The sequence below is a fragment of the Gigantopelta aegis genome, unplaced genomic scaffold (genome assembly GCF_016097555.1).
Source record: "Gigantopelta aegis isolate Gae_Host unplaced genomic scaffold, Gae_host_genome ctg4492_pilon_pilon:::debris, whole genome shotgun sequence".
Classification (NCBI taxonomy): Eukaryota; Metazoa; Mollusca; class Gastropoda; order Neomphalida; family Peltospiridae; genus Gigantopelta; species Gigantopelta aegis.
Genome location: NW_024533891.1, coordinates 5347 through 17860, shown reverse-complemented (window position 1 = coordinate 17860; position 12514 = coordinate 5347). Strand labels below are relative to the sequence as shown.

General features: G+C 36.8%; 1 protein-coding gene across 1 annotated transcript; it reads right to left on the bottom strand.

Moving 5' to 3' along the window:
• Nucleotides 1–426: 426 nt before the first annotated feature.
• Nucleotides 427–9436, bottom strand: LOC121392781 (GTPase IMAP family member 7-like; the record flags this gene model as incomplete). The annotated part of the gene is made up of 3 exons (XM_041523861.1): nt 427–1046; nt 6227–6354; nt 9256–9436. Coding segments are annotated over 3 exons (929 nt in total), but the record flags the coding sequence as incomplete, so codon positions are not given.
• Nucleotides 9437–12514: the final 3078 nt, after the last annotated feature.

The window sequence follows — 12514 nt, the reverse complement described above, 5'->3', positions numbered from 1 at the left end:
TGTTTGTCATAAATGAGTACGAATATCCATGACCCAAATAAAAATTCCATGACCCGTACGAACCAGGTATATCTGGCCACTGGATTACATCAAAATGTTTGTTTTGGTCTGCTATGTTAAAACAAAAATCCTATCACTGGCAAATATACTCCTTTATTTCACTAAATCATATTGCGCAACCGCCACCCGTGGGTCACACTAGGGGAGCAATTAACAGTTACAGCGACTCCTGACAGCAGAGAGCGCGCACATGAAAGGTGGAATTTCAGACACCGATGAATTTAATGGCTTGTTGATTGTGGAGTGACTGGACATGCCAAAACATGTGGTAGCCCGGCGGACTACCGGGGTTAGACAACTGGTAGTCCGCGTGAGAAATCGGTAGCCAAAACACCCCGGGCTACCGCTAAGGTCGAGCTCTGACGTCTATGATCTTCTTTCAGACGTGTAATATTTTGGTGTGTTTTTCTGAGTCATAGTATACACTTTGTGCAAGAGATCCTTTACTTCTTCCTCCTTTGTTTTATCATCTGGATCTTTGCTAAATCTTACATGACGCTCGTCGCACTTGTTGAAAAACAACTTTAACTTAGGATGGATGATATCGTGTATTTTCTTGCCTTCCTCGAGTTTTTCGGAACTGGTGAAAACAAAAATCATATATTTAAAGACATCATCACCTAGACGGTCCCCCAAACATTTAAGCATAGTGGTAATTTCAAACGGTGACTGACCTAGAGCAAACACACAAACAAATGCATGTGGTCGCTGGTCAGCCAACTCCAGTGCACGTTCAATCTCTTTAAAATAATCATCTTCGTTGTAGTCCTCAGTGTTTGAAAGACCAGGCGTCTCCACTAGATATATGTGCTGGCCGTATCGGTTTCTGTATTTACCTTCTGATTTCGAACTATCAGCGCCAAGATTGGTCGTTTTAAAAACGTCTTTGCCCAGAATTCGATTACACGTCGTACTTTTACCAGAACCCTGCACTCCTATTGCAATCAATCTTAATTCTCCTCGATCAAATTCGAACGACAAAACATCTGAAAAATAGTCCATGAAAACATCTTAACATTATATTAATTGTTAACCAAGCTGACCCCCTACAATCTATCGTATGCTACATATTACATTGATTTATTGAAAATGCATATACTCAGAAATTAAACAAACGGAAGATTGAAATAATAACTTTGTCTTCAATATTATTATTAACTGGATATAAAGACCATGACATCTCTCTCTCTCTCTCTCTCTCTCTCTCTCTCTCTCTCTCTCTCTCTCTCTCTCTCTCTCTCTCTCTCTCTCTCTCTCTCTCTCTCCATACATACATACATACATACCGTAGATACATATAAATATAAATAAATAAATAAACATATATATATATATCTACCTATATGCGTATTTGTATGTGTATGTGTATGTGTATGTGTATGTGTATGTGTATGTGTATGTGTATGTATATGTATATGTATATGTATATGTATTGTACATGTACATGTACATGTACATACATACATACATACATACACATATCTATATATCTATACACACACACACACACATATATATATAAAGATAGAATTTCACAACGTTTTAACGTTTCCATTAAAACGTTGTGAAATTCTATCTTTTTATATATTCATTCGAAACACTTCATTCTAATATTTTATCAATATCACGTGTTCCTGTCTGTTGACTGTGTTTGTCTGCGTGACTATTTGTATTAATGCTTTATTAATTCAAACAAGCTGATTCCTTAAAATGTCTTGTTTGTTACATATTATAGTAAACCATTTAAAATAAATAAACTGAGACCTCTGCAATTCCTTATAATAATAATAATAATAATAATAAAATAATAATAATGCTGATGATATGTTGTTGTTGGTCTGCAGCGATCTCACACCTGTTTCACATTTTATGGCAACCAGGCTTCATTATCAATAACAGGTTAATACTATCGCGACCTTGACTATCAACATATAAAGTTTGAAACCTGTTTCAGGTCTTGAATCTCCACCTTCTGCACCCATAGACTTTTCTGCAAAGAAAAAATATTTTATCTACATACCTTTCGTGTATATAATCTATAATCTACATTTATTTCGTGTAATGACTGAAATGTTCATTTCTCGCGTAATGCCTGGTAACTCAATAACTCATGTTACAATCAAAACTGTGTTCTAGCAATATTACATACATTTATTACTACTACTACTACTACTACTACTACTACTACTACTACTACTACTAATATTATTATTATTTTTATACTACTACCACTACCATTACTACTACTACCACTACTATTACTACTACTACTACTACTACTACTACTACTACTACTACTACTACTACTACTACTACTACTACTACTATTACTACTACTACTACTACTACTACTATAACAACAACTGTCATTATTTTTATCATTATTATTATTATTATTATTATTAATTATTATTATTATTATTATTATTAATTATTATTATTATTATTATTAATTATTATTATTATTACTAGTACTATTATTGTTATTATCAATTAATATCATACACAAATAATTAAATTTCCTTTCCGTCTATACATTTTACGGCAATCTGATTGTTCCAGAGGTGCTTACTTTTTTTCGTTCATATCTCGATGAACCGAAAACATTTAAGCCACGCGTACTACCCCCCCCCCCCCCCCCCCCCCCCCCACCCCCCCCCCCCCCCCCCCCCCCCCCCCCCCCCCACACACACACACTGACTCGCACAATGTTTGTGCAACAAGCCAGATTATTCTGGCAATGATATTTAGATATTTTGAAGAAAACACACGTGAAAGCTACAAAAATGTATACGATAAATTAATGGAAAATGCTATAGCAGAGTAGACATGTAGATATATACACATTGATTTAAAAAAACAACAACAACGAAAAACCTCTTCGCTAATCATTTCATGAGACTCGGTCAGTGCCCAAAGAAATCATGTAGCAAACTTCACTTCTGTAACTTACATGCACTACAGTTGTTGACGAAAATTAAACGGTTACACCAACAGCATAAATGTTAGACACACACTCGAAGGGAGCTCGATGCGATAAGACGTGTTTAACAGAGTGTGCACACCGCTTAGGCGCCGTTCTTGAACAAAGGAATAAGGTTGGCGATTTAATTGTTTCCTAATAGTCATTTTGCATCAGATTCTGTACTCTGTATTCATTTGATTTCAGTCCTGAATTGTAGCATCTACTTGTTTTTTTTCTGACTACTTGTGTGTACATTACCTTTGCGATTGACTGTAGGATAATTAATTAGCCTATTTTTAAATACATAACACCCAATTTTTAGTCTAGCCTAGTCTTAAACCAGTTAAACAATGGAAACATTAACAGAGAACATAGTTAACGGGACTAACCCAACCATGCCTGAAAATTGCGAAATAAGGCCTGAAATAGAGACCACAAATGACAAGACAACAACTGACTCACCTAGGTCCCCCCCCCCCCCCACCTCCCTGTCAACTTCCACCTCTGAGCCCTTTCAAGTGATGGAGGTCTATCATTTTCCAAAATAATTGGAAAGTGGTCACTATAACAAGTGTCTGGACAAACTTTCCAGTAGAAATCAAGACAAAGTGATGGACTACAAAGGGTTAAATCAATAGATGTGAAAGAACCACTTGCAGGATGAAAGTATGTATGACTCTTATCATTAAGTAATATTAAGTCATTCAAATTGTTTACCTCTAGTATTTATGTCATCGCATCCCCACAACGTGTGGTGAGCATTAAAATTCCTACATAAACAGATTCCGTAATATCTCTTTTATTCTGCTACAGCAGTCCTACCAAAATAGATTCCGTAATATCTCTTTTATTCTGCTACAGCATTCCTACCAAAATAGATTCCGTAATATCTCTTTTATTGTGGTAAAACTATTATTATCTAAATTTCATTTATAATTTAAACAAATCCTGCAGAGTTGCCGATTAACAGTATTTAACTATTTTCATATTGCTACATTTCTACACAAAGAGCCTCGTAAAATACATTTATTGGTGCTACATAACTTCATCTAAAATTTAAAAGTAAAAAAAAACTCCTTACTATTTGTACCGAAAAGCGTCCTAGTTCACTATATGTAAAATCGTTACATGTGTCTTTACTGCTATCTTTTTGCAGAACTGTACATGCAATGTTTCTGTACATTTAGCTTAAATTATAATTAAAAAACCCTCATATTTCACAACCAGAATTGAAAACACTATTTTCGTATGTATCGAATATAGATAACATAGTTTCAATATTGAAATAATTCTTATTACAAATACCACATAGCAAAATGAGCTGGCCTGAAACCTGTTAACTCTGTTTGTCCATCATTCTACCACAATATTAGATGAGGTCAATCGAATCTGCTTAGTGATTCGTTTGGCCAACTATAGGAAATATGTGTGGCTCCAGTTACACGTGGAAACAAAATTAGAGTAGGTAGGTAGGCTATACATTTTCCCATCATTCTACCACAAAGTTATTTGAGGTCTATGTAAATATGCTTAGTTATTCGTTTGCAACCTTATATAGCTGTTTGACAGTAACGTTAAGGCCAACTATAGGAAATATGTGTGGCTCCGGTTACATGTGAACACAAAATTAGAGTAGGTAGGTAGGCTATAATTATTGTTCCATAATTCTACCACAATATTAGTTGAGGTCTATGCAAATATGCTTAGTGATTCGTTTGCAACCTAATATAGCTGTTTGATTATAATGTTAAGGCCAAATATAGGAAATATGTGTGGTTCCAGTTACACGTGGAAACAAAATTAGAGTAGGTAGGTAGGCTATACATTTTTCCATCATTCCACCACAATATTAGTTGAGGTCCATGTAAATATGCTTAGTGATTTGTTTGCAACCTTATATAGCTGTTTGACAGTAATGTTAAGGCCAACTATAGGAAATATGTGTGGCTCCGGTTACATGTGATTTTTTTTAGAGTAAGTAGGTAGACTATACATTTTTATTTTATTTTTTATTCATTACTAACATCTGACAAACTGGTCTTAACGAAGAGCAATAAAAAAAAAAAAAAAAAAAAAAAAAAATTATATTTAACGACGCACTCAACACATTTTATTTACGGTTATATGGCGTCAGACATATGGTTAATGACCACACAGATTTTTAGAGGAAACCCGCTGTCGCCACTACATGGGCTACTCTTTCCGATTAGCAGCAAGGGATCTTTTATTTGCGCTTCCCACAGGCAGGATAGCACAAACCATGGTCTTTGTTGAACCAGTTATGGATCACTGGTCGGTGAAAGTGGTTTACACCTACCCATTGAGCCTTGCGGAGCACTCACTCAGGGTTTGGAGTCGGTATCTGGATTAAAAACCCCATGCCACGACTGGGATCCGAACCCAGTACCTACCAGCCTGTAGACCGATGGCCTAACCACGACGCCACCGAGGCCGGTACGAAGAGCAATGAAGTAACATTTCAAACAAACGCTGCATCCTCTCACGGTTTTGAAGATCAGGTGGAAACTAAAGTTTAGGGTCGGTCGGTACCCGGTTCCATACGCATTTTTTTTTTTTTTTAATTTGGGCTGATATGAATAAACGTTGTTATCAAGATTGTAATATTACCTATCTGTGATATTTGTAATTTTTGCACAGTTCTTTACTCTGTGTTTTTATTTAACTTTTGAATTTTTATATTGATGTTTTATCATCACATTTGTTTTTCATTTACCATAGTTTGACACCCAACAGCCGATGTATTTTTCGTGTTGGGGTGTCGTTAAAAATCTATTCTAACTATTCCAGGGCTCGAAATGGCCTGTGGCCTGGTCGCCAAGTGCACCAATTACCTGTTTGGGCGACTTGAATACAAAAAAGGCATTAGTCGTCCAAATAATACTATTATTTGAGCGATCTACTTTAAATCTATAACATATGAGCCACTATTAATATTTATATTGCATCTATTTATTCCACATTAAAATCTTGCTCGTGTTTTGTGGTTCGCTTACCATAATTTGCCAACATCCATTATTTTTGGGGCCACCATATGTTTTTGGCAAGCTTCGAAATTCGGGCATTTTTGCTCAATTCAGGCAAAAATCGGGCTCACACACCCTACAAAAATGGGAGCTCGTACACCTATGATTATGAGACGTATTACTTACAAAGAATTCTCGTCGACAACGTAAATGTTGCCTTTCCAAAAGTAAATGTTGGACGGTGAAGGCAGGGTCGGGGACGACGACAGAGTGACTTCTTGTCGGTCTCTTCCCCACTCGTCTGATATCACTAATGTGTTGGTGCCGACGTTTTGCCTTATTAACCTATTAAATGAAAAAGAAATATGAACGAACGAATGAATGAATGAATGAATGAACGAACGAATGAACGAATGAATGAATGAACGAGCGAATGGATGAATGAATGAATGAATGACTGAATGGACGAATGGACGAATGAATGACTGAATGGACGAACGAACGAATGAACGAATGAATGCATGGATAGGGGTACGGGCTCCCATGTTTTGTAGGCGTCAGGTTGGTTTTTGCCCGAATTAAATGTTTAATTTCAACTTATTATCGTGCTTATATCCAATTAAGGTTCAAGCACGCTGTCCTGGGCACACACCTCAGCTATCTGGGCTGTCTGTCCAGGACAGTGGCTTAGTTGTTAGTTTGTAAGTGGTTAGTGAGAGAGAAGCGGGTGTAGTGGCCTTACACATACGCACTGAGCTCTTAAGAACTACTCTGGGTTGGAGCACCGGTGCCGGGCTGCGAACCCTGTACCTACCAGCCTGTAGTCCGATGGTTTAACCACGACACCTTGAGGTTGCTCCAGCACTAGAGGGGCAATTGTTCCCCGTGTGCCCCGTTCCGTGTGTTTATGAGTGAATGAATGGATGTTTAGCGACACCCAACACGAATAATACATCGGCTATTGGTTGTCAAACGTTCATTCATTTCAACTAATTTTCGTGCTTATATCCAATTAAGATTCAGTCACACTTTCCTGGGCACATACCTCAGCTATCTGGGCTGTCTGTTCAGGACAGTGGGTTAGTTTTTAGTGGCTATTGTTGTCAAACTAAGGTAAACGCGTAAATTAAGTTAAGACTGACTGAATCAATGCATAATGGCACCTCAACACGCATGAACGCGCGCGCGCGCGCGCGCACGTGCATACACACAAATCAACACACACACACACACCACACACACACACACACACACACACACACACACACACACACCGCTACCACTCCAAAAACGATTATGTTTTTTAACCAATAGTATTACTGATATGGTGAAAGTCTTTAATATTGTTATACCGTATAATTACTTACATATAGGATCAACAGCAAATCCACTTGTTTGCTGGATATCTGCTATTTCATAAGCATCCCTTTCGATGTAATGTCTGCGCCACAGTTTATGGTTGTCATTCCAAAAACCCAGCCTACTCAGAAATAAATAAAGCCTATTAATTATATATTAAAGCAGTAGCATTGCTTCCCTAACGGGCTATTACCCCCCCCCCCCCCCATTGCCCCCCCCCCCCCCCCCCATCTTAACGGGCTATTTTTTTAAATCTCCATTTCGCCGGCTAGATTAGGCCGTGGATACTACAAATAATCATTATATATTATAGAGATTGTCCTGAAGTTTGCTTTTATTGTTAAGATGTTATCGACTAACAGAGACTCTTTTAAGTGGCGCCAGCGGGTTTCCTCATTCAATATCTGTGTGAACCTTAACCGTATGTTCGACGCAATATAACCGTAAATAAAATGTGTTGAGTGCGTTGTTAAATAAAACGTTTCCTTCCTTTGTATCCGTCTCTTGAAAAATTATCTGCGATTTTTGTGTGGTAATTTTAGCAAGTGAAGTTTTTTTTCACCTGCTAGATATAAAAAAAAATGGACAGCTTTTCGCTTTTCACAGAGCGCTATTTCAAACCCTGCTATACCACGCCCAGTCTCTGGCAAGGTCAATGGCTGAGCACGGAACAGAAGCGATGTTTACAGTTTATTTTGTTTAACGACACCACTAGAGTATATTGATTTATGAATCATCGGCTATTGGATGTCAAACATTTGGTAATTTTGACATCTAGTCTAAGAGAGGAAACCCGCTACATGTTTCCATTAGTAGCCAGGGTTCTTTTATATGCACCATCCCACAGACAGGATAGTACATACCACGGCCTTTGATATACCACTCGTGGTGTACTGGCTGGAACGATCCCAAACAGACCGCGCATCAAGCATTTTACCACTGGGCTACGTTCCGCCCCCTGTTAAGATCCTTACGTCTATCACGCCCGTTTTCGCCACTGACATTAAATGTGAAATACATTTTCCTGTTTAGAATACGTTAAAGGGACATTCCCGAGTTTGCTGCAATGTTTAAGATGTTATCGACTAACAGAGACTCTTTAACGATTGTAATTACATATCAAATATATTTTTCTGCATAAAACATTAGTGGCTGTATATTAAACGTGTTTCTGATCGTTCTAATATTTGTACTAAGTTAAATTTTATTTTGTTTCCTAAATTAAACGAAATTATTTGAAGACAAAATCCAGTTTGGGCTTCTTACAAATATTAACACGACACATTATATATACACAGACACTGATATTCTAAAAAAGAAAATATATTTGATATGTAAGTTTAATCGTAGAAATATTTTATCAGTCGGAAACATCTTACAATGTACCGGCCTCGGTGGCGTCGTGGTTAGGCCATCGGTCTACAGGCTGGTAGGTACTGGGTTCGGATCCCAGTCGAAGCATGGAATTTTTAATCCAGATACCGACTCCAAACATTGAGTGAGTGCTCCGCAAGGCTCAATGGGTAGGTGTAAATCACTTGCACCGACCAGTGTTCCATAACTGGTTCAACAAAGGCCATGGTTTGTGCTATCCTGCCTGTGGCATCAGAGGAGTACATTATATAAATTATATATACATATACACGCATACGTTAAGTGACAAGTGTTTATAACAAACAAATAAGTAAGATTAAGCTATATAAAATGAGTTTTCAGGAGGTAAAGTGGTTATTTATAATGTTAATAAGGTCACAAAGGTTTTTTTAAGGATGCTGTCGTGTTTACAACTGAACAGTCCTCTGAATTTAATTGCATTTGGTCTAATAACATAGTATGGCTTTAGTAATCGAAATGAGGATACATGTATATTCAGTTCACGAGTCTCACCTCCGATCTGGCAAAACGTTAACGTTGCCGATGAAAGGTAGTTTCCCGTCTCCAATTTGAAAAAGCGCCCTCTTGTGGTTGTCAAGATCAAATGAGTGGATTCTGTCTGCACCGTTAACGTGGTACTCGTAAAACAGACGTCGGTTCTCCGAGTCGATTGCAAAAACTGAACTGTTGATATCTGAAACGACGTGTTTTAAACATTTATCTTTTGTAAGTTACTTATTTGTAAGTTAGATTATATTACATGCGTGGAGAGAATACTACATGAGTGGCCGTTAGATACCATTTATCTGGCACCGAGTTGTTCTAAAATGTATCTAACAAGCAAAAACGAGTTGAATATTACGAGTTGTAAGATAGATGGTATCTAACGGACACGAATGCTGTATTCTATTTCTTATATATGTAAATGCCTTTTCTAACGGAATCCTATTTACGACGATTGCGGTTATAGCTAACTCGTACGTCATAGACAAGTCAATTGCAGGTTAACTTGTCAAACACACGATAGTTTGGTTCACTATGTCCAGATATTTACTTTTCTTCAAATTTTCTGGAGATTTACTAATCTATACATTTTGGGAAACTTAAAAAACCCCACAAAACCAATTAGAAAAGAAATGTGGATATTTCCCCAGAAGTCAATATGACGGCCATCTTGGATTTAAAAACAAAAATACCGACCTAAAAATTAAGATTTTCCAATATCCCAGCTTGTAGATGACCTAGAATCATGATTATAATAGCTAAACCTACATTTTTTCAGACAAGGTATCCAGTGGTGCTAATTAGATGGTATGTAAAGTTTGTTTTGTTTAACGACACCGCTGGAGCACATTGATTAATTAATCATCGGCTATTGGACGTCAATCGTTTGGTAATTCTGACTCGTAGTCATCAGAGGAAACCCGCTTCATTTTTCCTAATGCAGAAAGGGATCGTTTATATGCACTTTCCCACAGACAGGAAAGCACATACCACGGCACAGTTGTGATGCACTGGAGAAAACAACCAATCAGCTGAATGGATCCACCGAGGTGGTTCGATCCTGCGACGCAAACACCTCAAGCGAGCACTCAACCGACTGAGCTGAATCCCGCCCTTAGATGACATAAAAGTCTGTGATCATGATGCGCAGTCGATTTAGGATCGATCCCCGCCTGTGGGCCCATTGGTCTATTTCTCGCTCCAGCCAGTGAACCACGACTGGTATTTCAAATGCCATGGTATGTGCTATCTTGTCTATGGAATGGTGCATATAAAAGATCCCTTGCAGCTAATCGAAAAGAGTAACCCATAAAGTATGTATGTGGTCCTTAACCGTATGTCCGACGCCATATAACCGTAAATAAAATGTGTTGAGTGCGTCGTTCAATAAAACATTTCCTTCCTTCTTGGTTTATGACAACATTCTTAATTTCTGAAGGTCGGAGAATGGAAACTCTCATTTTAAAAATATCTCATGTTCTATATGACTTAAAATTCTGATTCCGATAACCAATTTTTGACATTAACAGCGCCAGTGAATCAAACTTTCTTTAAACGTGATTAGACACACCCTAATCATGTTAATTATGATAAGGTTTTGTTAGACATGTCCTGTCTTTAAGGTGCATGGTCCTTTTGTGAAGCAAATCTGCTATAATTTAAAACAACCATTTGTCATGCACATAATCCTGTTTATCATCTTTAAATTTAAAAACACAGGTTTTAAAAGTGAACTAAATCCCCGCACAATCATCTTTAAGTAACAGAAGCTTGACACATCGGTCAACATAAAGTAACATAAGAAGGTCATTTATCATGCACATAATCCTGTTAAACATCTTTAAATTTAAAAACACAGGTTTTAAAAGTGAACTAAATCCCCAGCACAATCATCTTTAAGTAACAGAAGCTTGACACATCGGTCAACGTGATATAACATAAGGAGGTCATTTATTGGTTTCCTTAAACATCACTGATATCCAACAGTGTGATGTCTGAAGGCTGCCTCTCAACTTTACACACCATCATTTGTATCACTGTTCTTAAAGGGACATTCCTGAGTTTGCTGCAATTTTTAAGAGAGATTTTAAACGATTATAATTACATATCAACTACATTTTCCTGCATAAAATATTAGAGGCTGTATATTAAACGTGCTTCTGATTGTTCTAATATTTGTACCAGATTAAATTTCATTTTATTTCCTAAAAATATTTTATTTTGAAGACCAAATCCAGTTTTGGCTTCTTACAAATATTAAGACGACTAGAAACGCGTTGAATATACAGACACTGGTATTCTAAACAAGAAAATATATTTAATATGTAAGTTTAATCGTAGAAATATTTTATTAGTCGGAAACATCTTGCAATGCAGCAAACTCAGGAATGTCCCTTTAATGACAATTATATCATTCTGACAATCTGTGGCGCACAGACCAACCATTTGCTCAAAAAAGGTGATAAAAAGGATCAAGTTTGTTTTGTTTAACAACACCACTGGAGCACATCGGTTAATTAATCATCAGCTATTGGATGTCAAACATTTGGTAATTCTAACTCGTAGTCATCAGAGGAAACCCGTTACATTTTTCCTAATGCAGCAAGGGATCTTTTATATGCACTTTTCCACAGACAGGAAAACACATATCACGGCCTTTTTCCAGTTGTGTTGCACAAGTTGGAAGGAGAAAAAACCCAATCAGCTAAATGGATCCACCAAGGTGGTTCGATCCTAGAACGCAAGCATCTCAAGCAAGCACTCGACTTTAAGACAGTAACAGGTTTCTTTATTTGTCCTCCATAATACGAAACATGTTTAACAACTTTACAGTTTTCAAGAAACACTGGAACACTTATTTTATGAGTGCTCTAAAGTTACAGTCCTATGGAAAGCGGTAGAAGAATGGGCATTAAAAAAAGGTGAAAATGTTCAGTTGGATAAAAACATGGTTTTATTTGGTATCATAACAAAAAAGCATTGTTTTATTAATTGGTTCATTATTAATATTAAGTATTATATATATAGAACGAAATTACAAAATATCAGATTAAACAAAAACGCAATGCTAAGATTCATTATTGATAAAATACAGATTGAAAAATATATATTTTATAAAAATTGCCTGTATAAAGACTTTGATGATCAGTGGGAACCTTGGCAGCAGTTCCTTAAACAAATTGTATAAATTCATGTATAAACTTATTAATAACAAAATATACGAATAAGCTAATAAACATACTTTTATGCAAAATATCTCCAGTTCGGA